The following is a 27663-nucleotide window of genomic DNA, read 5'->3' as shown; positions in this document are numbered from 1 at the left end:
AGCTCAACTTTCTGGCCATTTGCCATGTTTGTTTTGTTTTTGTATAATTTTTACAGGCGCCTAATGGTCGCTGCGCATTGCTTTGGGCTTTTCCCCATTTTTCCATTAGTCCTACGGCTCAGTCTTAGCTGAGCTGCACAGCGCATAATTGGAACGGGTTGCCAGTTCCCGCGGGGCTTAGCGGTTGATCATAGTAAAAACTGTGCAAAAGGCGCCTCACAAACAACTGGCAATAACTAATCCATTTAATCGATAAACAATTTCAACGGGCAGTCAGCCCCGCTGAGGAATGGTGAGGTCCTTTTAAAGGGAATTTTCAGCGCCTCTCACAATACAGTCGAAAGATCAAAGGAAAGCAAGGATAGAGCACGGATAGACGGATACAATACAAAGGAATTTAGGGATTTGTGTAATCAAATAGTGTGCGAGTCGACTAGCAGATGACCTGTAGCCCGATCTGGCGGTACTTACCCCGCAAAAGCAAGATAAAAGCCGTCGCTCCAACTCCGTCTAGACTGAGCTTTTAAGTCTGATACTTTTTGGGGCATCTTGATCAATTGTTGGCCTTTTCTGTGCCTATCAAGAGCTGTGGTTAGAATGAAAATAAAATAAAATTAATGTTATTTAAATTCATGAAAATCGCATAGAGAGGCGCTATCGATAGGGTTGGAAAAAGAAGGGGAGAAAATAAAGCGTGACGGTTTAAGCGGGCGTGGGAAAAGGGACAGTTCGAGAGAAAGAGATAGAGAGGGGAAGAGACTGAGAGTAGGAGAGAGAGAAAGAGAGAGACAGAAACAAAGTGAGCGAGGGAAAGAACCGCATTTATTTATCAGCCCTAATTTAAGTATTACCTGAGATCACGTAAATCACATAGAAGAGCGAGGTTTAATTACCAAATGATTTAGACAAATAGTAATATGTAGCATTAAATCAATATGCAAGCCTTAATTGGTCATAAACTCAGAATATATATTTGAAGAACATTACAAGAAATCTTTCAACTGATGAAAATCGCATAGAAGGGCGATTACAGAACTTACCGATTAGAATTCCATAAGCGATTACTTTATATACAATAAATAAACAGATATTAAAATAGACACAATTGATCGATTCTGGTAAATGAAATCATGATTAAATTCACAAGCTGGAAAAATTCTGAATGCATAAAATAACAGAAGGTGCTGAGGAGCGCACAAAGCAAGCAAATACAAGGCGATTGTGTGTACACACACACACACACACACACTCGCACACACACAGAGAGACGAGAGTCTGCCAAGTGTGTGAAGTCAAACGCAGCGAAGGACTCTCAACATATGCTCGACAAAGCCAGGGAATATGCTTGTATGCGAGAAAGTTAGATAAACACACTCGTAAACACAGCCTGTCAGGCACACACACACACACGCATACAATTAGGGGGCAATAAACTTGGCTCGCAGAAAAATTTCCAATTTATTTTGTGCTCAAGTTAATTATGACATACGCACATTAACACAGATTTCACAAAGGATATGCGTTTCGGGGCTGATCGCCTGGCATTTAGGGGGGAAGGGGACAGGGGGCAGGGGACGGGAGCTGCTGTCAAAAACTAAATGAAGTGAATTTTTGTGTAAACATCTGCGCCCGCCGGCAGTCCGCAGCCAAATTGAAAATAAAACAGAGCCCCAACGCGTCCTGTCGACAGTTTTTGTGAGTGCCTTAAAGAAGACGCCTTAAAATATGCACAACGGGCAAAAACAGGACTCAGGAGCGAAAGAGAGAGAGAGAGAGGGAGGGGGAGAGGAAGAGGGAGAGATCCACCTACATGTGTCATAATCAACATAAAAGACGTTAACTTTAAACTAAGCAGACGCCAATTTGCGCCCCAACGAGCTTGTTGCTGTTGTTGTTCTTGTTTTGTGGCTCGTCGATTTGTGCAACGTTTTGGAAAATCTTTGACAAAAATAACATTTAGCCCCGACATTTGCCTGGCTCCTTTGGGCGCATCGATTTATTGTACATTTATGTAACTGAATAAAGCCGAAAGAAACCTGAGTTATGCTGCAGTCTACGTGGGCTTAATTGAATCAAAATTGTATAACTAAAGCACTTTTTAATTTGAATGGGAAAATTATTGTGGTCGAGTTTGAATTTCGGAAAAATAAAACCAATTATTTATTTACTGAGCTTAAATAGCTTAAACGTGTTGAAAGCAAAGAAAAACAATTGACTTTGAGTTGGCAATACCCGTAAAGAATACCCTGTTATATTCAAAGATACCCTGTTATATTCTACAGCATTTATCGGTCGATTTGTTTTATAATTCAATGTTTATATTATTCTGCCAATATGAAGAAGTACACTAAAGCTAGCAATTGGCTTGACTTGTTGTAGATATTTTCAAAAGCCTTGTGCTATTTTGTGCTACTTTAAGAAGTCGCAATTGTCTTATTCGCACCTTCTAACATTACCTGAACAAAAGTCACGCTGATATTGCGCTGTCAAAAACTAAGAAAACAAAACAAGCTGTTGTCCCATTAAACGTCTGGTATTTCCCTGTTATCAATAGAGCTGTTATTTATAGCTATATACTTGTATAATATGAGTCAATGCGCAGACAAAATAAACGCCCACATGTTGGCATTATGAACCAAGCCAATTTCCCCAAAGTTCTACACGCTTCCAGCGTTTAGCTGATGCTCTTTTTGACCGCTGGCTTGAGAAGTCAACTCTTGGGAATTGAAACATATGTGATTATGTCACAAAAGATCAACGAATAGTCGCATAGTTCTATATATATTTATAAATATATATGTATATCAAAATATTTATGTATATACGCCGCGTGCCATTGGCTTGAGTTGTTGTTGTTGCTTTTATTTCTAAATATTTTCGTTTGCAATTATACAAAATTCTCACACGCCGCGCGGCTTGTCAAAACTAAATGCATGGAAATTTATTTGGGCAACAACAAAATTTGTTTTCGTTGAGGAACAAAATCACAGCAAGCGTCAATTTAATGTTGATGACACAAACAAACAGCAAATAGTCGCACAAACAACTTGTGGCCGGCTGTCTACGCGGCGTATGAGTAATAAAATTTGTTTTTCCTGCCGCAGCTGCTCGCAACAAACCGCTAACGAAGAGCTCTAACGATAATGTTAATGCTAATGTTAATAAGCATGTTAAAGCACAAAAATATCACTGAAAAGCCCACAACAAGAACTACAACAACAAACTACAAGAAAAGACACCGAATACAAGAGACACAACAATAGGCGCTGCGAGGGTTGGTTAAGCGAAGGGATGGGGGAGTACGGGTGGGGGGTTTGCCGGAAAAGGCATCTGAACAGCGTTCTGACCTTTGTAACAATGCCACATGTTGCCTGCTGTGTGTGTGTGTGTGTATGTGTGTGTTTCTGTGTGTGTGCGCGTGTCTTAGTTGTGCCCCTTTTCTCTGGCCATTGAAAATAATGTTATCGCCCGCATGCAACAGGTGCGTGTGCGTACAGGTGTGTGTGTGAATGTATGCGTGGCCATGAAAACAAACGACAAACGCCTCTCAACAACAGCAACAGTTCAGGCATAAGAACATTGAACTAAGTTGTTCGCAGCACACGCAACTGCCGAGTCCTGTACGGAGCACCTACAGAACATTATTACTTTGAGCGAGCGATTCCCTTGAGCTAAGGATGTCCAATATATATACATATACGTACATCGTTGACATGGTAAAGCTAGCATATTAAGAAAACAACATGCACTCTCAGTTAATTGGAGTTGTTTAAAGTAAGGACCCAAGTCTAAAGTGCTGCTTCTGATCCCTGCTCGTAAAATAATTTTAAGTCAAAGGATTTAAAGCAGGATTAACATTTCTTTTCATTTTGATATTACACTTTACATTATCATATCTGCTAGATACTTAACAGAATGTCCCTGCTCGGGCGCCATTTACAAGTCTGTTAAATCTTAACAGCATGCTTGACGGAACTGCACTTTGACAGCCTTTAAACCTGTGTATTTCCCGAATATGCTACTATATGTTACTCAAGCCAAGTTTAGCAATCGATCCATTTCTAAATCGACTTCTTATAGATACTTAATCTGTTAATCAAGCTGTCCCGTTTAAGAAAAGAAATGGTCCCTGCTCGGGCGCCAATTGAAAGTTTGTTTAATCTTAACAGCTTGCACTTATGTTAACCAAACTGTACAGACTGTTAAGCTGCGTATAACATGCATATGCTAGTATATATAAGTTATAAAAATCAGTCTTTTTCTAATGCTACAACTATTAATAGATACTAAATCATTTAGTCAGCTTGTCCCATTTAAGCAAAGAAATTATCCCCGCCCGGGCGCCAACTTCATGAGTTAGCTTCTATGCAAAACTTGTCTGGCTCTTAAGAGCTTGACACCTTAGCCTTAGTCAAGCTTTTCATTTTCGTTTGACTTGCTGTGCCTTGTTTCTCCATTTAGTCGAAGGACAGCAGATGACAGGTGTCACAGGCTCAGTTCATGCCTCACGGCAAACACGCTGTTTGTCTGCAGCACGTCATTTGGCATGAGAAGACCACACGATATCGTGCGGCACTTATCGGCTTTTGTCAGGTTTATCTCAATGATAAAAAAAAAAAACACCCCCCACGCACTTTGTATGCGTGTGTGTGTGTGTTGCTGATAGCTTTGAGTTGCTGGGAATCGGGCCCAGCTGTCAGCATATATATGAGTGTGCATCGATGTGGATGTGGTGGCAGCTGCCGCTTCAATGGGCCGTTTCCCCCCCTTCCCCCTCTCTGCTAGGTGCGCTGATTAACCAATATGTGGCCAAATATTTGAGTTGGCATCAAATTTATGTTAATAGACCGCCAGAATTTTGTTTCTGTTGTCGACTTTTGTTTTAGATAAAAAATGCCCAAAAAAAATAAAGTTCCATAACAAGCCGAAAACGCACCATGTGGCACCATAAAAGCCCCAATTGTGTGCCAAAGGCAAGGCCGAAAACCTCCCTGAGAGCCCCCCCCCCTCACACACACACACGTACACACATGCAGCTTCTGTCGAGGCCAATCAAGGCTAGTCAGCGGACATTGTCGGGCAATTAGAGGCGGGCCCGGGCCGCCCCCTTTATCTAGTTGGCGACCCTGCTGTTGTTGCTGGGCCTGTGGCATGATTTGAATGCAAACAAGACCTCATCTGCAACAGCTTTATGCACGAGCGAGTGGCTTCAGCTGCCGGGCCAGGTTCCCAGTTCTATTGTATCCCTTTTGCTGGCGATGCATCGCTGGTTTCTCGTTTATGTGGATTTTCGGAACGTGGCAAATCAAGCGTGAAGTCACAATGACAATGCCTCGAGAATATAAACCTTTTTCGCCTGCTTGCGCTTATCGTGCAGGTCCCAAGTTTTGGGCCAAGTTTAAAGGGTTCACTTTGTATTGTATAAAGTATACGCCGCGTGGGCCAAGCATGAACTTTTTCTGCATTATTTACCCACTTGGCCTTTGTGTATTGTGTGTGAGTGTGTGTGCGTGTGTGTCCCGAGCTGCTGCTTATGCTGAGCAGCTTTACAGTGGCTTCTTGGCCGCCCCCAAGTGCTGCCAGCTGGCGGAAAGTCAGCGCAAATAAACGCGCACTTTTAATTATTTACGTTTTAATCATTCAAAAAAGTTAATTACTGCAAAAAGTTGCAAGAAACAGAAAACAAGAAAGGCAGGTCCTTGACTTTGCCTTGTGTCCCCAAGAAGTTCAGCCAAAGGTGGCCCAGGGAAAGGGACATATCTTCAAGGAGTCTTCTGTGTCTGTTGATAAGACAGTTGTGCAGCTGTGTATTACAGATGGAAGGGCCATCTTCAACCTCATAATGTATGTATATATATAGACAAAATCGATAAATATCGATGCGTTGCCGCAGCTTTCAGAGCATTGCAGGCGGACTATACGAGATGTCAGCATAGAGAGCGTAGAGGTATACCCCATTATTTTTAGTCATATATGTACAATACATATTTAAGACTTAACAATTATTTAATGTTCAGAAAACCTAAAGAAATTCTATCTAAGAATGCAATTCTTATTCTACAGCAGCCCACCCAACTCTAGTATTTGTGTCAATCTCCGTTAAAAACTGAATATAAAACAAAATGTGTGCAGCCCTCGCTCGGGAAATGAACAGCTTCTGAAGCTGTCAGCTCGTTAAACTGTTTGCCCGCGACAGCTTTGGTTGACAGCGCCTTGCAGCAGGCCATGGTCATGCCCCAAATTGCACTCGGCAGAGGAACAAGCAGTGGATGGCCAGCGGCGCCTGGCGGTGTCCATGAGTCCTGGGGGGCCCAGCGACTTTGAAGCGTAATTCGATTAGGCAGGCACCAGGTCTGGTCCGCAGGCCAGATGCAGGCAGGGCGGGACAGAGACGGAGGGCGATGGCAACATGGATACATTGCCGGCAGCTTATGATGCATATCTAAGTAGTGCGAGCCTAAACAGATTACAGATATGTTTTGATTGCTGATGCTCAAGACTTGAAGGCATCAGCATCAACATGCCCCGGCGCCATTGTGCTTGTGTATTAAATCCCTCCAGGGTATACTAATAAATTCAATTTGGTTGTATTTCAGTTTTAGGCCTGGGTAATTGGCTTAAAGCTGGCCAAGAAATGGATTTCATCTCAGCCACTTTCGGCCTGCAAATGGCAATTAGTGCCAATTAAGCTGCAGGACTTAGAGAAGTGCTCGGAACTACGGAACTTCTCGGCACAAGATTAGTTTGCACCGCAAAGCTGCATCAAGTTGTTTGCTTCGCTCTGGTTGCAATTGATGCATTCCAGATCAACGCGCCCTCGATAAAAAGCCAATTTCTTAGCTTCTCTTCTTTTTTGTATTTATTTACATCATTAATTGTGAAATGTTTAGAGCAACGAGAAAGTTCCGTTCTCTCGAGGCACGGCGGTGATGCAAGCAAAAATAACACTAGAGCAAAGGAAAGCAAAACATATCCAAAGAAAAATGTATTTTTAGCAGGAAAAAATAAAGAAAACCTACATGATTAAACAACAGACACACTCAAAGCACTCGCAACCAACCACATGAAAGCACACACACTCACACTCACACACACACACACACACTCACACTCACATCAGATGGTGTGCTTGTGTATTGAGTTCTCAAGTGCTTAGACTACAGCGTGGAAGCTCGATTAGCAAATCAAAAGTGTTGGTCTACCTAGTAAAAGCCCAATATGAAATGATTATTTACTGGAAGAGCAAGAATTTAAATGTTTAGAGTGAAGGCATTTATAATATAAGGAGAAAAATAAAGAAATAAATTCTGTTAGGGAATTTAGAATGGAATATTGAACATACAATTGAGATTTAACTCAATATAAATCTATTGCAATCAAGAGTTTGACTTTCAATTTTAAGTCGAACCAACAAGCTATCGTTAGCCGGTTAAAATCGCATTAAAATCTATGCAGTTTATGTATGGTTTTATTTTGTCTTCAAATCGAACCAGCCAGCTGTATTTTAGAGGTTCAAATCCCAATAAAATCAATGCATGTTATGAATGGATTTATTTTGTCTACACGTCGAACCAACAACTGTATTTCAGCGGTTCAAATATCATTCAAATCTATGCAATTTAAGCCTCTATTAATTTTGATTTCAAGTCGAACCAACATGCTGTAGTTCGGCGGTTCGAATCCCCTTAAAATCTATGCAATTTATGTATGAATTTGTTTATTCAAGTTGAATTATTTCATGAGATTCCAACCCAGGATGCTCAATTATGGTTATTAAATATTATCATTATTATTGTTGATCAACATTCAAATTAACCTAAATATTTCGCTCTTCAATATTATTTTTAGCTATATAAGATCATTCAAGCCCCAAGGAACATGAGACTCCTATCTGTTGTGCCTCGCATTAATGTCAACAGATATTAATGGCAAGTCCATTAATTTTATATATTTTAATACCTATTTATTTTATTGATATGCATGTTGCATAAGCCGCAATGTTTTTTTTTTATTTGTGCATAATCGGTATCCAAATAATGCAGCTGCACCTCCCCCTCCCCCCACCCAACCGACGGATGTGTGATTTTCCACGCGCTGCTTCGGACTGTGACCCAGTTTTGTGGGACACATGAAAAGCGTGAAACGGGCTAAAAATAATATTCGAGTGGGGAAATAAAAGATAAAGCGATGCGCGTAAATCTATGTATAAAGCCAAAATAAAAAGTGAAATGAAAAATCACACAGCAAATTATGCTGCATGTTGTTACACATTTTACTTAGTTTTTCACTCGGCCAAATTTGCTTTGTCAGTGTTTCTTTCGTTTCAGTTTTGCTTTCATTCGGGTGGGTTTTATTTATAAAACACGGCCATGCGAATATATGAAAAATATTTTCATTTTGAATGTTATTTGGTTTCTTTCATTTTTCACATTCTTTGCTCGCTTTTCTATTTGTTTATTTGCAGTTAATGCGAATTATGCACTCGCAAGTGCAACCACCACAGCAGCAGCAGCAGCAGCAAGAGCACCAAATGCATAGTGCACCCTGTTCTTAAGTATACGAAACACAACCACAACAACAACAACAGCAACCACCACAAGAAGCACCACAGTCATAAGCCACAATCAGTCGCAAGTCCTCGCAAAATGGTGGACGACATTTCGCCGATGCATCATCGCATGCAGAAGAAGACGCGCAGCGCCTCGATCTGTGCCACGGGGGGCAGCATCGAGACGGTCATCCAGAATATGCCCTCGGGCAGTGCCACGCCCGAGGGCGGCACGCCCGGCTACAGACGTCGCCGGCCCGCCACCCGCTCCCAAAGCGCACGCATCACCTCGGGCGCCAGATCGGTGAGTAATCTATTTCAATTTGTCGGCCGGGCGCCTATTAATTAACCAGCTATTTAGTTTGCTTAGCTAATTGATTGCTTGCCACATTCACTTGTAGTTGAGCACATTTGTTAGAGCTTTTGCGATGTGCCCGTGAGTTAGCGATCGGCGTGTCACGACTTTTTATAGCACGCACCAGAAAACATAAATAAAATTATAAAAATAACAAGGAAGAGTGAAGAGTCGGCAGTTTCCGACCTGAACCCAACCTTAAGCTAGCTTCACAAGCATTTTTAAACTCCTTTCTCGGTAACTGATTAACTTCGCTGATTATTGTCCAATTTAGATGAAACCAAATGAAAGGGCAAATGCGTGTAAATACCAAGGCCCAAAACTGTGTCTCCAAATATAAGTTTCATAAAGTTTTGGAGAAGTACCTCCCACTCAGAAAGTGGAATATGTATACTAGTCTATAGCTATTAAGAGCTCGATGAGCAGGCTGTTGATAACTACAACGATATCCTGGCAACGGGGTGCGCTATCGATATTTAATGAAACTCGATATCTTTCCGTTGACTAGAAGGATACGTGCTTCTTTTAAGTCTCTGGCTATTAAAGCTTCCAATTCGATGTGTTTATACAAACGGGCAGATGGACAGATGGACAGGCAGACTTGTGACTTTAGCTTTTAAAGACTTTTAACGACCTCAAAAAACAGGATTTCTATGTCGACTTTTATCGATTGCTTGGCAACGGGGCAAGTTATCAATGATCGGAAACAAACGGTGTCTCAGGTGTCGTTAATTGGTTCTGAGATCGACGCGATCATACAGACAGATAGGCAGACGACCGTAGGAAGGTCGACTTGGCTATTAATGCTGACCAAGAACTTATACACTTAATAGGGTTGCAGATGTTTTTTCCGCCTGCATTAAAGAATTTTTCACTTTTAGCTCTCTTTCAATGGTTCAGGTTTGGTTTGGTTCAGGTTATAAAACGCAAACGTTAAAGAGTGCAAAATATGTGCTTTTTTCTATAAATCCTGACACAATGCTTATGTGAAAATTATGATATAATCTAAACATATTGCTATTTGGCACGCGATCATCTCTAGTTTGTGCTGTCTGCCACTGTTGCTGTTGCTTTCCAAATTGCTTTATAAACAACTGCACAGCACGGGTTTAAGTGAAATTTGATATGCTCGCAGCTTAGCAGCTGCTCCTGCCTCAGGGTGCCCCCACCCCCACCCCCTCTCAATGCCACTTGAGCTGCTGGCAGTTCACTGGACCCATTCGTGCAGCTTGCTGCAAATCGGATTTGGCGGGTTTGGGGCTCAAATTGTGCAGTCGGCCACGCCCCCTTTTGCTCGATATTGCGTGCCGGAAAGTAGGAAAGTTCCTTGTTGTATTTACATGCAAATTTGTTATTGCGCTGTATTTTCTATGAGCATACCATGGGGGTGCATATTTATTGGTGGTCGGTAATTTACAGCTAGTAATTTGTAGTTTGCAGATTTATTAAATTCCATTTGGGCGGCAGCTGGGCACGATATCAACTTGTTGGATTTGCTGGTAACTGGCGAAAGCCTAGGGAAATTGGGGATGTAAGTCAGGTGGTGTGAATGTCTGCGGATGGAATGAGGGCGGCATCAGGGAGGGGCTCAGAGCGTATATCATTTGCTGGACGAGATTGCGCTCGTGCCCCATATTCCGGATCGAGTTGGTTTCGCGCAACTGTGCCAGCCGAGTGGTCAGCTGATTCATGCGTAGCTCATGCTCCAGATCAACGGCATCGAGCAACGACTCTTGGACAACGTTAATAGATTCATCAGTTTTTCTCGACATCTTGGTCAGACGCTTGTGACAGCGACTCAGCAGGGCGCGACGTTGAGCATCTTGGATTTCCATTGACTTTTGCTGGGGCTTGACGTGCTCGGGGCAGGGCTGCGACGGACGCAGGCAGTGACAGTAGCTGAGATTATACATCAGATACTCCTCGAACTCCTCGCACGGTGCCAGCATCTTCTGGTAGTTCTCCAGCGTGGCCAAGTCGCCCGGATCCAGATGGCGCGCACCACAATCCAGCTTCAGATAATGGCTATAGAAATAGTTGAACAGCTCCTCCGCCAGATCCATGAAGAACTTGATGGGCTTGTGAAATGCATCGCCCAGTACGAAGGGCGTCTGCTCGGTCAGATCCAGTTTGTGGAACTCGCGCCGAAAGGCCAACAGATGAGCGCGTATCACGCTAATGCCACGAGTCATGGCCAGATTGGAGCCCATTATAATCTGATAGTGCAACTGGTACTTGTTTATGATCACATCCTCGGCATCCACGCTGCGCGGCAGCGGCTTCCGGCAGGTAGCGTCCGATTCTATGGAAAAGTCGCGCGTCAATGGCCACAGCTTCTCGGCGGCCATGCGCTGCAGTCCCAGCTCCTTGAGCCACTCATTGAAGTAGCCCCTGTACGCCTCGTCCAGCATCAGCAGCTCGGTCAGCACCTTAACCTCAATGCCAGCGTGCTCCCGCTGGACCACGGTCAGCACCGGGCCCAGCGGAACCTTCGGTAAAATCGTGTAGTCACTGCATTGCAGTAAGCCCGTTGTTAGTCGGGGGTCCCCCATGTTATGTTCGGATTTTTGTAGGTATTTCATAATGCATATTAAATTATATATATCCAGTTTCTCTCTCTCTCCCCCTCTCACTCTTTCTCAATTGATATTATGAAACTCGTGTAGTGGAGCACAACTGATATTTACTCATAAGTTTACTTGACTGGCAAATAATCGAAAACTAGCTATGCAACAGCAAAAGAAAATAGCTTAGTCAGTAGGCTGTACATTTAATATTTCTTGAATTTTACTAATACGTCTGTATTGATGAGAGAATAAAGTTGGCCTATTTTATGCTCTAACCTGTTCGAAGTCCCAGCTCAAATTAATCAACCCATATTTGGTGATGTATTCTTGGAGGTAGAAATCAAAGTAGATTTCAATATAGACTCGAAGAATCACAATGTAATTTGATATTAATATTTTCAAAATATATTTGTAGAAAACCTGATTAACGAACTGAGCCCAGGGCCAGGCTCAGACCGTAAGGACAAATATGCATACATTTAATTAAAAATGCGTCCTTCCAAATATTATGCCTTCCAAGGATACACACATAAGTATAGTTTCTAATGGAAATGTGCTTTTACGAAACTATCATGCCGGTCAGATGTGCTTTGATATCATATCACAAATGTTTATCGATTTGGCGCCAAATGTTGTTGGCATTGATTGTGAAATCGGAACAGCGCCCAAGGGAGACGTAGCCGGCAGGCAGCAGGACAAGAGGAAAACACTTTGACAGGCAGCCAACAGGCAGGCATCCAGTTTCACGTCATAACAAACCCGATACCAGAGCTAACTGAATCGAGGGACAGCGCTGACAATCTACCAAAGCGTGCCACGTGCCATTTAAGATCTTTGCATATGTCCCCAAATGAGACACTTTTGTGCCGTTTAAGCTGGGAGCGCCCAGCACGCCTCACCCCAACCCGCAGGCCTCCATTATCAGCAACATCTGCATTTTGATTGACTGTGTGTGTGAGTGTGAATTGAATTATGTGCTGGGGCCAAATTCAATTTTTGCTGCGATGCTGCACAAAAGCAACATCACATGTCACACGCGGCATACACTGCGTATGCGTAATGTCGGCCGGATGAGTGCGAAAACTAGAGTCGCGAGTCGTTGTCCTTGCTGCGTGCCCTGCGGGCTATTATCGCCAGAGCTCCGCAGCAATGTGCAGCGCTCTTAAAGCTGAAAAATGTCAAATGTTGAATTTACGAGGCATCTGGCAAAAAGTTGCTCAAACTCTGCAACAAGTTTTCTCTACACACACATGCCACATATGGGCGGCACTGTTGCTGGGCGTGGCTCTGCTGCGGGAATGAAATGAGTTTTGTATTTTATATTTTGTTTTTTTGCTTTTGTTGCTCGCATAAAACTTTGAGCTCTCCCGATTTCATAATAAGTTCACAATAAACGACGCAGACAGCAAAGTTTAATGAGAATGTGGAATAAGCAGGAAACAGATAAAAGGCGAAAAGGCACTGCCAATGCCAGACGCAAAGACGGACTAATGACAACTTAAAAAACGATGCTCTCAGAGATTGGCATATCATGCATAAGCAGAACTACGCTCACACCATGCCAACTGCAACATTCACAACAACAACAACAAGGATAGCGACAAAAACTCATTTCAACTAAAACAGAAACAACAACAAAAAAGTCATTTGCATGTAATGCATACAGCTATTCCCTAATGAAAAGACTCTGAGCGGGTTAGAGGGAAAATATACAATTTAAGTACAGACAATTTTTCATTACATTTATATTTTAATGATAAATGTTTCGTATAATGCATTATATGCTCAATAGTATTGAAATATGATACTATCGATTGTCCATAAGCACGCAAAAGAAATATCGATAAGCGATTAGCCTGCTTAGCTGGCTAACTAGTTAACTAGTTTAGCTATAAGTAGGCCCTAGTTATAAGCTTTAGCTAGCATCTCAGCTCCTCTTCTCCACTGTGTGGGACGCCTTAGCCAAGACATACTGTACTTGACTAAAAGTGCCTGCAAAGCATTGTAACAGAATGTTGCGATATTAGCTAAAAGCGCAAAAGCATTAAAATGTTGATGTTGCAACAGATTTGAAATGGGACATGGTCGATGATCAGCAAACCAGCAGAATGGTAAGGATTAAGAAATATATATAAATTGTTAAATAAACACCAAGACTAAGAGCTAGATGAAAGCAGATGTCTTTATTTTACATTACTTACTGAAATAAGGAACTACCATCCGAGGATTCCAAGTACACGTGCAACACTTTTTAAGAAACGCGTGGAAACTAAGAAACAATATTTAAACCACAGTTACGTAAGCTTGTATAAGTAGGTATTAAGCGAGATCTGCTTGGGTCAACAGATTTTTTTTTATATTTAAACATCGCACAAGGGGAAAATTTATATTTACCTATTCACCACTTCAAGTTGATCTTGGGGCTGATCTAGTTTCCAATTTTCTAAGTACTGTTAGATACCCAGCGCTATAAAGTTTTTAAAGAAACACAAATGGCGCATAATAAATAAAATAAAATAAAATTTCCCAACAATTTTTCAGCTGTGGGGTGGAATTTTTGGGAAAATGTTAAGCACGAATTTATAATTTTTCATGAATAGCTTTGGACAAGAACTTAAAGTTGAATGGATAAAAAGCTTAAAAATGGGGGTGCCACAGTATTCCTAGTATTTTCCGACCGTGGATTCTACAAAATTTTTGAAACATATATTCATTAATTTTAAATAATGAAAGGGAGAGAGAGGAGGGCCATCGGAGTGTAAGTAAACCTTTCGTTGAAACATTTTCCAGCGAGGCGAGGTTGGATTTTCCCGAAAAATGTGATACACATTTGGTCTATTTAGTTGATTTATAAAGGAATATTATTGTGGCCTTGCAGCATACACAATCATATCTATATAGACTCTATGCACGACATATTTGAAGGCTCGAGTTGTTTATATGCTGGACAAATGAATGAAATTAACAGCTGCGCAATGCCCCAAGGACTAATTGGGAATTAAGCAGATACAAATTGAAGACAAGGAGCAAGGACCTGGGCAGCCAGTACGACGACAGTTGGCCCGGATCAAACGCACACAAAAGCCGGATGTAATTAATTTTAGCCCCGCAAGTTCAACTAAGTGAAGACATGCTGCATCCGGCAGCGACACCAAAGAAGAAACTATATACACTACACATATAGATATAAATATATATATATATATATATATATATATATATATACAGTTGACCCCCTGCAACAATATTTGATTAAATCCGAAAATGAAGAAAACACGCAAATATGGCACAAGAGCCGCCATTACGGGTCACGCGAGCTGCCGGGCAGCCCATGAATTGTGGGCGCCATAAAAAGGCGCTGGGCATTGGCCACTAAATAAACACCACAGCACTTGGCTAATGGCCGCCACCCGTCAGCCCCCACCCCCCAACACCGACCCAGCTCTCAGTGTGGCCCAAATCCGCAGACACTTGACGGCTGATGCCAGCACGTAAGCAACGCATCCGGCTAGCCCAGCGTGTGAAAGCCACAAAGTGAGCCGGTCTAAGGGTGCGGTCTATTAGCGTGTGTTCAAGGCGGTGGGTGAGGGTGTGGGTGAGGGTGCGGGTGGTGCACTGCACAGCCGGAAGCTGCTAACAAAGTTCTGAGCCAACATTCACATGTGTCGGCGAAAGTTTTGTGCGGAAAACTAGCTGCAACCAGCAACTGCTTTGGCGTTGCCAAATGAGGTGGTGCTCAACGACAGCGACAGGCACCGAGTGGTGCACGGACAGGTGTTTAAATGAGTTTTCGTTGCGTTGTCAACACGCTGCCGGCACAGGCAGCAATTGCCGTAACGCAGGATTTAGTTAGCCGCAGGACGTGCATTAGAAACAAACGCAACGCTGATTGCCATTTCGAGAGCCACAGAACCCACCGAATGGGTGGTGCGCCCTTGACATTTTGCCGTTCTCTTTGCCGGCTCAGTCATTTTTTTCTCCATTGACTTGTTTGACTGTGTTAATCAGTCCGAAATGTCGACTTGATGCTGTGCCAAGTCTTGAAGCAGTCCATAAATTCTAAAGTGATGCAAAGTGCGCCAGGGGAGCTGTGTGTTTGGGCGACAAACAAATGCAATTTGATTTGTGTTCGACATTTTGCAATTTAATTTCTCTTCAGCTGCGTGCTGCAGTGCATAAATCAAAGACTGATAGCCTTTGAAATAGCCTTAGGTATGGCCATAGCCAGGTCCTTTGCTTTGTCCCTCAGCTGCAGCTGATTGATGTTGCAATGGCTGACGGGCTAAAACGAAAGATTAAGTATACGCCACTTTGGGCTTAAGCTCAGGTAGCCTTGCAAAAAGTATTATTTGTCACGAAATGTGTAGAGGCATAGAAGAAGGTATTTATAGACCCATCATGTATATTTTCTTGAAGTAGATCGGTCAGCTTTATCAGATACGTTCAATAAGAAGCAATCGGTCGTAAATTAAGTTTATGAATGAAAATTTCTTTTGCTTGACAAGATAGTAAAGAACTAAATGGGAAAATAGTGTCAACAGCTGAATATCCGATCATTTATAGGAATGGGAGCCATATACTATAGTAGTCCAATTTGATGGGGCTTAAAAGTGTAGCTCATAAGATTGGTCAAGATATAGAAAACTAACTCTTCGACTCCGATATAGCTGTCAAGCTAGGTACATTGACTCGGCTGAAGGCAGCTGTTCTTTCTGGTTTTACTTGCTGTTAATCCCCCGACCGACTTGCTCTATCTTTTTGCAGGTACGACGACGCACACAGGCGCAGCAGCAGCAGCAACAAACCACGCTGCAGGAGACGCGCCCATATTGCACCAGCGAGCCGCGTCTCAGCGAAACGGAGACGCCCCCGCAGCGCCGGAAGCTCTCCCAGCGCCGGCCGCAGCCGCACGGTGAGTAGAGTCCTCGTAATGGCCGTCGGGGCAATCAAAAAGTGTGCTGCCACACAAATTAGTCAAGTGGCCGCATTTAATGCGGCCTTAATGCAGCTCAAGATACTAGCCAAAAGTTGGCCATAAATCGTTTAACAGCCGGCAGCAACAGCAGGAGCTGGCGACAGACAATGTTCCTAGTTATGAGCGACTATTTATAGCGCTGCGGGAGAAGGGCGCACTGAATCATGAACAACATTCGGGGCACTTTCAGCGACAAACAGTTCCATTAGCGCCTTGTAAGCTTGATGTGGATATGCTTATAATAGATATTTTCGTATAAAGTTGATTTAATTAACGCCCTGTCGCCGCATTCAGGCTGGACGATCGTTAAACTTAACCATTGACCCACTTTTGGCGCACAACCATCTGAATAAAGCACCGAATGTACTTATGGTAACGCCCCCTTTGCCACTGCCCCTCCACTTGACGCCTTTGTACAAATCTGTGTCAGGCAGCAAACAACAACAAGAAATCGCTTTCAAAGGGTAAAAAGAAAAACTTGACATTTCCGGGCAATGAAAAACAAGAGCGAAGCTTTTCGAGCGGCCGCAGCATAAATACTCTTGTTTATAAATTAATAAATAGATTAATATGTAGGAAATTGATCTTGCGTGGAAACTTATAGGCAAGCTTGTTTGGGAAAGAGAAACTTACTGAAATTGTGCGTCATATTATATATTAGTCCGACAATGGATCTAATATTATGCATTATTGCATGAGATAACAATAGATCAATTGTTTGACTACTCTTATAACATCAGGCATTTATCAGGGAGTAGGTAGTTTTTCTTTATTGAGCGCTTCAAGATAAACTTAGATAAGTCAATTTCCTTTCCTTTAAATACATATAAAACTTATACTTGTGGCTCTTATTTGAGACATTACGACAAGCCCCGATAGCGGTAGATAAAATTGATGCCAGCTAATCCTTACTGTGATTCCAGTACATTTTCGTCTCATGCAGGTACAATTCTATAGATATATGATGCACTCCTGCCGCTTCTTTTAATAAATTCTTTATAATCTGCAACAACCTACACATTTCTGCACTCTTGCAATCTCAAGTTGAGAAAAGTGCATCGCTTGCTTGTTCAATAAATTGCAATCGCTGATTGTAATGCAATTTAAAAAGATAGAAATTAATTTAATATCATGATTTTGCAGGGCATAGAAAATCGAACGCCTTCCTGGACGTGCCCACAATGAACATGCATCACCTGAGAGTGAACGATGACGACGAGGATGTGGATCGCCTGCGCACATTTAGTGCATCCAAAGGAGGTAAGTGACAAACGCAGCGGCAGCAGCAGATTGATAGAGAAAGGAGACACGGGCACAGAATGGGGCAGTTACACAAAAGGCTTCTTAGCCGCATTTATTAATTCCAAAATGGAAAATCAACAAAAGAGACGCCAGCTGTGGATGCCAGGGCTTAGATTTTACAATGGCAACACACATGCCAGAAGCAATTCGGACTCTGGGCAAACTAGGCCATTTTGGGCATACAATTATTGTGTCTGAAGAACTTGGTGGAATCTCAAAAAGGTTGCCTTAAAAGGCAATCAGTGACATTTAATGCCACTTAAGATAGGCCCAACGCACTCTTTAGTTTTCAACAGATACCATTTCTATATTTGTGTCACGTTATTGTTACACATACGCAACGTGGGCCAATCCGAGAAACCGAGACGGAAACCGAAACCGAAACCTTAACGAGAACTTAGCATGCTTTAGCTACGCGCTATGCGTGTGTGTGTGTGTGTGTGTGTGTGTCTTAGCCTGCATAAATGCATGTCTCCTTTAAGTACGTGTTTAAGCTCAACTGCCACACACAAGCCCACACACGCACACATAGCCAAACACTCTTTGCTAGAATTGACACCAAGCAGCTGTTTGCTATGCCCTAATAGCGGGTATTTCGACTTAGCCAAGCATCAGACAACTTGAGAGCTGTGCCTTTTGGAATATATTAAATGAAAGTAAAAAGGAGATGGACTATTTTAATATCAGTTTAAATAAATGTGTTAAAAATGTGTTTTGCTTGTTTTTTTTTAAGGAATTTTACTTTAAATTTAAGTTTAATTTAAAATTTGTTGTTGTCCTTTAAATACTTTTTTGAAACAAATTTTATGCACATTTACTTATTTCTCTGAGACAGCTCTATTATAAGAATATTAATATATACAAATGAATGCCCAAAGTTGAATAAAAACTTTTGTACTTCTGCTGCAGAACTTTTAAGAGACATAATAAAGAGACACATGTTATTTTCAAGAGTGCGCTAGCGAAATATACTGACAAACGTCTATATAATCTAGTCTAGATAAACTTGATCAAGGCTGCAAACTTCTTCTCTTCTAAAGTGCTCTTACGTTCTAGTATGTTCGGCTTATAATCATAGATTATGCCACAAAGTGGCTTGAATTATATATATCTAGTGTGTCAGCGTTGCAAGCTGTATAGCCCGAAGGATTTAGAAAACGTTTCACAGAGCTTCATCGACTATGCAGTTGTAGCCGGACCCAGAGCTGACTTCAAGTCTCTATAAAGACCTGTCTTTCCCCTTACAGTTGTATGCAATACAAAATTCTGTTTCCCGGGCATCTAGTTTCAGTTGGATTTATGAGATCTCTTTCAAACGCTTTTTGGACCTCATCCGAGGTAGAACAAAGGTTAACTCTATCGTTCCTTTAGTCTCTGGGCAATTGGCATCACAATGAACCAAATGCATTTCAAGATTCTGTGCATTGGCTAGAGCATAGATACACTCAAGTGTAAGCTTTGATAGGGTATTCAAGTGACGGTGTTAAGGCTTAAAGTGAAACTTTGTAACTGGCAGCGACTGTCGCCTTGCGTACCTATATATATAGCATATATTATATATATATAGTTGAGTTGAGTACGTTAAATTGTCAGTCTTTTGACACTGGTTGGGTAAATGAAGCGCAGACTGGGGACATGTTTCAAATGGCATACGAAACGCGCTGCATATTAAAATTCAATGAAGTTGCCAGCGTTTACTCAACTAAATTGCTTTCGAATACAAGAAAATGTCCACATATGCAAGTAACATAGTCATCCCACCGAGAGTCTGTGCATGTGTGTGTGTGTGTGTGAGTGTGAGTCTGAGAGAATTCCTTGTGGTTGTGCCGGGTGCGTCATGTGCACAAATTTAATTAAACTTAATACGCAGTCGACTCAGGCACGAATCGCCAAACCGTAAGGCAAGCAAAACCCCATCAATTATGTTTACAGTTTGAATTTAAACAGCAACAACAAAAAGCAGAGGGAAAATAAAGAACATTTACAGAAAATTTCATTGAAGTACGTAGGGGGCGTGAGGTTTGGGGCGGGCAGGGGGTTGGGCTGGTTTGATGATTAATTGAAGCGCTAGCGTGTGTCAGTCGTCAGCGTCAGCCAATGAAGCGCCACCCAGTGAAACATTCAATGAAAAGCTGTCCAAAAGCGGCCACAATGCGTTGCATGTTATGCCTGTATGTGTGTGAGTGTGTGTGCGTATGAGTGTGTGTGTGCGTGTGTGTAGTTCTTCTGCTGTGCTTAAGATTGAATTGGTGTGCGAACTGGAGCCTGGCTGCAGGACTGCGTCTGGTTATGATGACGCTCGCTGTGTAAATTCAATTATAATTGAATCATGTCCACGCACGGCCCGTTGAAGGATGTCTCTGGACATTGGGCGTTCGGTGACGTGGGCATGGTCGTGTGGGCGCATCTCGCACCGAATCGGGACATATGACTTAGATGAGGCGTTGTTCATGCAGCTGGCATAGCTTAATTGGCTTCATCTCAGCTAAATAAATTATATACAAGCGAATAAAAAGTGAAACGTTCAACAATGCTCGACTGGGACATATCCATTGAAAACATATTGTATATATATATATATGTGCAGTAATAACAGAAGGACTATTTTTACGCTGTGGACAGCATATTGAAGAATATAACTTATACTTTATACAATTTTCTGCAAATCGCAATCCTAAGCTTAAGACCGACTCCTCTGTTGTTGAGATTCAAGATTCTATATATACATATAGACATAGCAGAATGCACCCCTATTAGTTTTTGGTTTAATGCTTCAACCAGCTTCCTGCCTAGGGAGCTTTTGTTCGTGAAGCTGGTTTGCCACATTCTGATAATAAACAAATTTCAATTAATCATTTTTAAAATATTGCAACAACGCGTATTTAAATATACAAGATTCGGTACATATTTAATCTCTTATCACCTTGAAAGCGTGCAATACCCAGCTGAAAATGATTTAGCAAAAGGCAAACATGTGCGAAATCTCGTGCAACACTCGCCGAACTTTAAATCAATCGGCAAATAAAAATTGATATTTATTTTCTCAAGCAGTTATTCATTACCAAAAAATGTTCAAACAATGCGTGAAGGCAACTTCGAAAGGCGAAAATAGCTAAAATAATAATTTAAAGACACATCAAAAAGCAACGAGCAATATGAGTTAAACAAAAGCTGCGTCGATTGAGATAAATTCTACGAAACATAAAAAGAAACAAAAAAAACTTAAAAATGAAAGAAAATTAATTCGAAAAGTGAAAATTCTTCAAAGTTTCTGCTCTGTTTGGATTCTGCTGCCTTATTAGTTATGCAGAGTACAATTATTTTTGATTACATTTCAGAGTTCATCTAGCTAGATGTTCGAGGCATAAACTTGGGCAATTTCAATAGCTAAACACTTGATCATTTCCTCAGCTAAATTTAAACATTCGGCATTTGTACAAATATTTATTGTAACAAAACGAAACAAAACACAAAGAAAAACGATTGTTTAAAAGCTGAATTTTATAGTCAGCAGTTTTCACCTTTTCTTTTTCTTTTTCTTTTCTGTTTTCAAATGAAATTTTGCAAAATCGCAATTGTAATTTTTGCTATACTATAAATTGCCACCCAGCCGGGCGATTTTATGGCTTTCCAATGATGATGGCCGCACACCTACGCCTCTGCCCCCCCCCCCCCCTTAAAACCCCCTCGGGCACATGCAAATACATATATTTATGCATTTGTAGATTTTTATTGCCATTTTGGCAATTAATTCAATTTACACAATTAATGACCGCAGCGTTTGCTTGAGAAAAATCTCTCGGCTAAATTCAGAAATAACCGAATGCAATAAAGCAGGCCATAAATCTATTTATGACATTTAAATGTACACAAAACAATCGCATAAACAGGCACAAGTCAAATGCAAACAAAATTTTGTTGCGGATTTTTACATATTATTCTTAAACCGTTGGCTCAATTTGACGACATTGAATAAATACATTCATAAAGACTTTTCAATTTTCAACTGTTTAAATGAATACATTTTATATGCATAAATAGTGTCTTCTGTCAATTAATATAAGTATTCAAATCAAAATAGATATAGAAATGCAATCCGAAATTAGTTTTGACTAGTGTACCTCACATGATATTTATTTGAATTAAAACAGAACAGCCAACAATTAAGCTGTCCATTAAATGCTCAACTAACTATTTTGTAATGCTTGGCAAACAAAAATATTTGCAAATGCATATCGTGTATTCACAGCAGTTGTTAAACAAAGGCGCAGTCTTCACAACTTGCAGATAATCCTAATGTTAAATACACTGTAAAGTGTGTTTGCATATGTGCAGCTATGTAAGTGTTGCAAAACTATGGAAAATTTACTTCACCGTTAAACGGCGCTATCGAGTATTTCGATAATTGGTACAATCGATAACTTCCTTGGTGCCCCTAATAATATCAAGAGTTGGAATATTAAGAAAACTTACAATGTTGAATATCATTATAAATACTTAAGTATTGCAATGTATGTATATATATAGAAATAGGCGATATATATCGAAATATGAATAGGTTAGTTGTATCAATGTTGGAAAGGAAACAACAACGATACAAAGAGCTTTGATACTTGACTTAAGTTTTAGGGGTAAAGTTGTAAAATAAAGATGCAGAGAAAACAAGAAAAGATTGCGGACTTTATACAACGCACATTTTCTTTAATTTATTGAACTTTTGCCAACGCCAATCATATTAATAGCTATAAGTACTTACAAATCAACACGATAGAAAGTTATCGATAGCAAATCGGCAAACAAAAATCAATCATTTAACAAGTTACGTTATCTAAGCTCTTAGTAGCAAAAGAGGGCAATTTCAATGTCAGAGATAGCTTTCAACATTTGTTTAGGATAGCTTTATACATTTACTAATATGTGCATGTCTTTTGAAGTACTGTAGACCTGCAACCTACTCGAGCAGGCACAAATAAAATATTTACATAGGTCCGACATCATGCATAGGCAAACAATCTGCAACGGCGACCACAAAATGTAAACAGAAAATTGGCATTTCAAATGCGACTGGCCAAAATTGATAGATAGGCGCAAATGCACATTGCAGCTAATGAATTTTTAAATTTAAAGCCTCTATTCAATCTTGCTGCCCGCCTGCTGCACAGCTGCGCAAAAACCATTTCGAATAAACCACGAAGAGTGAAAAAAAAAGAAATAAATTGAAGGGCTGCAGCAGCATTTGAAAAGGCGCAACAACTGGCAACATGTTCGCCATATTACAGCCGCAGACAACACGAAGTGCGGGTGGGGATGAGAGGAGAGAAGGGCTGTACCTCACACAAAAGATAGATTAAGCATTGTTGTTGTTGTTTTAGTTTGTTTTGTTTATTATAGTCAGCTGCCTCCGGCAGGCAAACGTAATTTTAGCCAGGCTCAACGCGGCGTATGAGCAACACATGGCGCCTCGTTGCGCATACGCCGCATAGGCCCGGGCCACGCATTGCATTTGGAATATTTTTGTCTGGTTTTTTTTTTTTACTCGGTAACATTTGCGACATGCAACTCATGGCTGACACAACATTCGCAGGCATCATCAATCGCGGCGACTCCTTTCGCAGACGTCGCTCGCGCAGCAACAGCCTCGCCCCGGTTAGTCCCATGCATCCGCGTAATGCGATGGCCGGGCTTAACGGTGCCGGCGGCGGCGGCAGCAGTCTGGGTCTGGGCAACAACTACAATGGCGGCGGCAACAGCAATGGCTTCGCCGCCAGCTCCGGCCAGGATAATCATCAGCCGGTGGAATTCTATCGCGTCGAGATGCTCGGCTCGCCCGGTGTCGGCAAACAGGCGCTCGTTTCCCAATTTCGCACCTCCGACTGCATCAATGCCTACGATGGACCAGGTAAGTGCGGCAGCTGCCGCATGATACATTTACAAAGAAAAAAAAAAGACTAATACCTTGCCCCTTAATCTCTGGCCCTGGGTCTCGGCAGAGTGCGATGAGGCCGAGCAAAACGTTTCAATTATTCTGAATGGCACCGAGTCGGAGCTGAAGTTCCTCACTGGCAATCCGGAGAGCAAGGTAAGTCAAGCGCATAAGCCCAAACGATCCATTTGTCAAAGTGTACAACACACTCACACACAAAAACAAATACACACGCACACACACACACACTCTCATATTTAGTCTGACATTAGCTTGCAGCTGCTTTCCTTTCGGCCAGTTGTCGCATTTGTGTCCCTTGTGTCCCTTGTGTGCGTGCTATAATTGTTGTTAAACATATCAATATTAACCTAGAGACTGCCCACAACTACATTTACAATTCCTACCCTCGCCACTAAAAGACAAATTTTGGCATTTGCACAGAGCCAACCGCTTGAACTTGACCGAAAGCCATTTGTTATTTTGTCTCGGCACAAATTCAATTAATTACAAATGCAAACTAAGCGAATGCGACTTGAATTGTGTGTAAATTGTGGGCGTAGCACAACAACAGCCGCCCCTCAAAGTTGTAGCAGCCACTAATTAGGCCACAAAAGCAAAATTTCTGAATAACTCGAAATATTAAGAACCGCAGAACCAAAACGGGCCAAGAACTTTACCTAAACTGCAAGTTGCATAAGGAGAGGCAGACAGAGAGAGAGAGAGAGAGAGAGAGGCGGAGTAGGGCAGAAAGGAAGAAGGTTTTGGGTGCTGTGTCATGCAGCATGCTGCTACGTTGCCTGCATACTCAAGTGCCAGTCGGCAGAAGGAATGTTTTGTACCTTAAATAAGGGCAAAAGTGGGTGAGTTCTTTATGCTTCGCCTCGGCATGCCGTGTAGCTGTTCAGAGAAAGGCTAAGCTGGTCAGGTATTTGAAAAATTAAGACTGAAACAAAATAAAAGTGTAGGATGAATACTAAGACCGACTGTGACGTACCCTAACCAAAATTTAACAGGCAACGAAATGGGATAAACAAAGCAATATGACGGCTAGAAGTAAATATATACAAGATAGTATATGAAGCAGCCACATAGAAGAGCTGTGGAATAGCTGTGCTAGAAGGAATCACGTTAGGGAGAAGGAAGGAGAAGGAATCACCGAACACCAAGCATCCTACAAAGTAAATCAAGTGATCTTGCTATACCAAAAAGATAAAATATCTTTACGATTATTTTGTTTTCGGATAATTAAAAAAATTCCCAGTAATATTCATAAACTTCTGCCTGACTTAATACTGAATGTGTAACAATGGAGAAGAGCATTTTACCTATAAACAAGAATGCAAGCGTAACTTGGGCACGCCGAAGATTTAATACCCTTGTATGCATTTGCATTACAGTTTTGCAGATATGTCAGAATAATGAAACTCATAAATTCTGAGTTTAATGAAAATATTTTGGAATACAGAAAATTTAGCCATCAAAAAAACTCATTTTTCTACCGATTCTTTCTATAGGGCTATATAACAAAGTAGTAGTATAGTATAAGTAGTATAGATTAAGCAATAAATGAAGGGTTTTTGTCAAGATATCTTGATAAACAATACAATTTTCCATACAAGAACTTACCTTTCGACTGATCCTATGGCAACTATATGATATACTGGTCCAATCTGGCCGCTGTCGACATATGTTCTGCCTGCAACAGAAAGACAGATAGTTTTAAAACTGTGAGCCACGTTTGCATTGTTAAAGACAGACGGATATGCCATGATCTAGAATATTCATATTCTACGGAGGATGTCTCCTTCTAAGCGTTACAAATTTTATGACAAAATCATAATACAAAAATAAAATAATATATATATTTCTAAGATTATTCTATTCACAAAGATCTTTATAAAATTTAATAAATAATACTCGAGTCAAACAAATCGCAATGCAGTGTAAAAAAAGGAAAGTTCAAAAGATAATTGAAATTGACCATGGAGGACCTTCGCGAATCGAATTAAGCAGATCATTTAAAAGTGTTATGCCTGAGCTATATGACAGACAGCAATATGCTCTTATGAAATACACCGAAGAGATATTTCAAGCCTATGCGAAACGGTCCAATTTTTTCAGCGGGGGGCTTTCAGGGATATGGCAAAATGGCAAGAATAACAAATACTGAACAGTTTTTGCAATAACAAGCAAAACAACAATAACAACAACAATACGCAGAGCGGCGATAAACATGCAATCGAAATGCCAAATTGCTGGCCAAATGCCAAATGACCAGCAAGACGCCCAACGGCCAAAGCGACGACGTACCCACTGCTGGCCGGGGCGGGGCGGGGCGGGGCGGGGAAGTGGGCGTGCGAATGGATCCTAAAGCGTGTGTATATATATAAACATATATATTGGGGCCGGTTGAGGGGAGCGCAGTTTGGCGCAAGCAATAATGGACGATGATTAAGGCGACGATTGCGGGCCAACAGACAGACAGAGGGGAGGGCGCAAGCGTGCGGGTGGCGGCGGCAGGTGTTGGGGCAGCTTGCAGCGTTGACAAACAAAAGGAAATGGCAACAATTTATACATTCTGGACACAGAGCAAGCACAAAGCCAAGCGTATTAAAGCGTCGCGCGTTCACACAAAAGTTGAAAGTTGAAAGAACAAATAATAAACAGCAAAAATCTTGGCTCAACTCGAGGCAAATGCACACGAGCATGGCCGTCAATCATAAATACCTTGACACAAACACACAGATACACACAGATGCCACACACACACTCAGACACACTCGTAGAACGTGGCGTATGCATTTGGCAATCGTAAATTCCTGCCAAAATGCCGGATGTGCCTGGCGTTGCTTTATGGCTATTTTTTAGCCACACAAGTAACCGAAGAATAAAAGTAGCCAACACTGAAAAATTCAGCGTCACTTCCGCCACGCCCACTGGCAACGCCTCTCTGGGCGCCCCAAAAAACTATACAAGCAGTTTGATGCTATTGCAGAAATGGCCATGACGATATAAGCTCGTAAGTTACTTAGGATATATGGACTTTCGAAAAGCTATCGGCTTAGTAGAGAGTTACAAATGAATTAAATCAGAAAGAGCATTCATAATAGCTACATGCTCAACATATCGATGTGTAAGTTCGGCTATATGATAATATCGATAAGTATCGAATCAGTTAAGCATCATTCACCTATCAACAGGTCCTATCAGAGTAAGTTAGCTTGTAGGAAACCAGAAATAGTTATGATTAATAAGCTCTACAAGGACTTCTGTAAATGCAGCAATCGATCATTTATCGAATCATTTATTTAAAAAATTATCGATAAGCTATCTTATCGATATATTTCCATAGTTTCTTTGCAGGGACATCAATAGGCCGATAAACTTTCGATTGATTTAGCAGCTTTTAAGCTCTTCTTCCGCAGCTATTAGTAAATCCTAGGCTAAATCGGAAGTTGGGAATGCCCATATTTAACAGATTCTTCAAGAAATAACAAAACTCGACTGACTTCTGATTTCTTCAAGTAGTTGTGGTAGCTGGCCCTTGAGTTTCGGCTGATGTCAAGTGCAACAAGGAGCCGCAGCTTATGCAACTTGTCAATTATGCAAAACAGCTGTTAATTTAGAGGCTTTAAAAAGGCACCTATTATAAATTCAGAGTATCATTAAAAGTCGCGCTGCAATTTCAAGCAAACTTTTGAAATTTTTTGCCTGACGCAGATGCAGACGTAGATACGGCTGTAGGAGACAGGACACAGGAGACAGGATGCAGAAACAAGTTGAGCTACGGCCAACGCTCAACTTTGTGGCTCGTTATGAGGCAAAGTGGCCATAATTTTAATTTTTACGAGCATAAAGAAACGGAAGAAAGCAACAAACACGAACGTACAGGCAGCAAGTCCTGCAGCAGGACACGGCAATGAGCCGGCGCTTTATGGCGTTGCATGCGGCGTGGCCTTCGTAGTTGTTGGGCATTACCAACTTTTAATGTTG

General features: G+C 41.4%; 3 protein-coding genes across 5 annotated transcripts in view; 1 reads left to right on the top strand and 2 right to left on the bottom strand.

Annotated features, from left to right (window-relative positions):
- The window catches only part of ASPP (Ankyrin-repeat, SH3-domain, and Proline-rich-region containing Protein), a 52403-nt gene extending 51858 nt beyond the window's left edge, over positions 1 to 545 (bottom strand). The window contains exon 1 of the mRNA XM_064686693.1: positions 472 to 545. The gene's annotated coding sequence lies outside the window, so the exon portion shown is untranslated. The remainder of the gene's footprint in view (positions 1 to 471) is intronic.
- Positions 1 to 27663, top strand: part of LOC135431516 (GTP-binding protein RAD) — a 35208-nt gene that overhangs the window by 5262 nt on the left and 2283 nt on the right. For 2 of the 3 annotated variants that reach the window (XM_064686695.1, XM_064686697.1), the window contains exons 2-6: positions 8465 to 8852; positions 16235 to 16382; positions 17589 to 17705; positions 23332 to 23646; positions 23738 to 23826. In XM_064686695.1, coding sequence (XP_064542765.1) covers positions 8646 to 8852; positions 16235 to 16382; positions 17589 to 17705; positions 23332 to 23646; positions 23738 to 23826 — 876 coding nt within the window. In that variant the 5' untranslated portion in view covers positions 8465 to 8645. The remainder of the gene's footprint in view (positions 1 to 8464; positions 8853 to 16234; positions 16383 to 17588; positions 17706 to 23331; positions 23647 to 23737; positions 23827 to 27663) is intronic. The other variant, XM_064686696.1, reaches the window with a different exon arrangement.
- LOC135432171 (uncharacterized) lies at positions 10268 to 11597 on the bottom strand. Its single transcript, XM_064687692.1, has one exon. The coding sequence runs from the start codon at positions 11483 to 11485 to the stop codon at positions 10418 to 10420; it is 1068 nt and encodes a 355-aa protein (XP_064543762.1). The 5' UTR covers positions 11486 to 11597; the 3' UTR covers positions 10268 to 10417.

This window comes from Drosophila montana, unplaced genomic scaffold (assembly GCF_035044405.1).
Source record: "Drosophila montana isolate Dmon_TW-CO22-7 unplaced genomic scaffold, ASM3504440v1 contig_3200_1, whole genome shotgun sequence".
Taxonomy (NCBI): Eukaryota; Metazoa; Arthropoda; class Insecta; order Diptera; family Drosophilidae; genus Drosophila; species Drosophila montana.
The sequence above is the reverse complement of the archived record's forward strand: the minus strand, read 5'-3'. Positions and strand labels throughout refer to the sequence as shown.

Bases quoted from the DNA above. Each gene is read 5' to 3' on its own strand.
- LOC135432171 (XM_064687692.1), bottom strand. From the start codon at position 11,485: ATGAAATACCTACAAAAATCCGAACATAACATGGGGGACCCCCGACTA.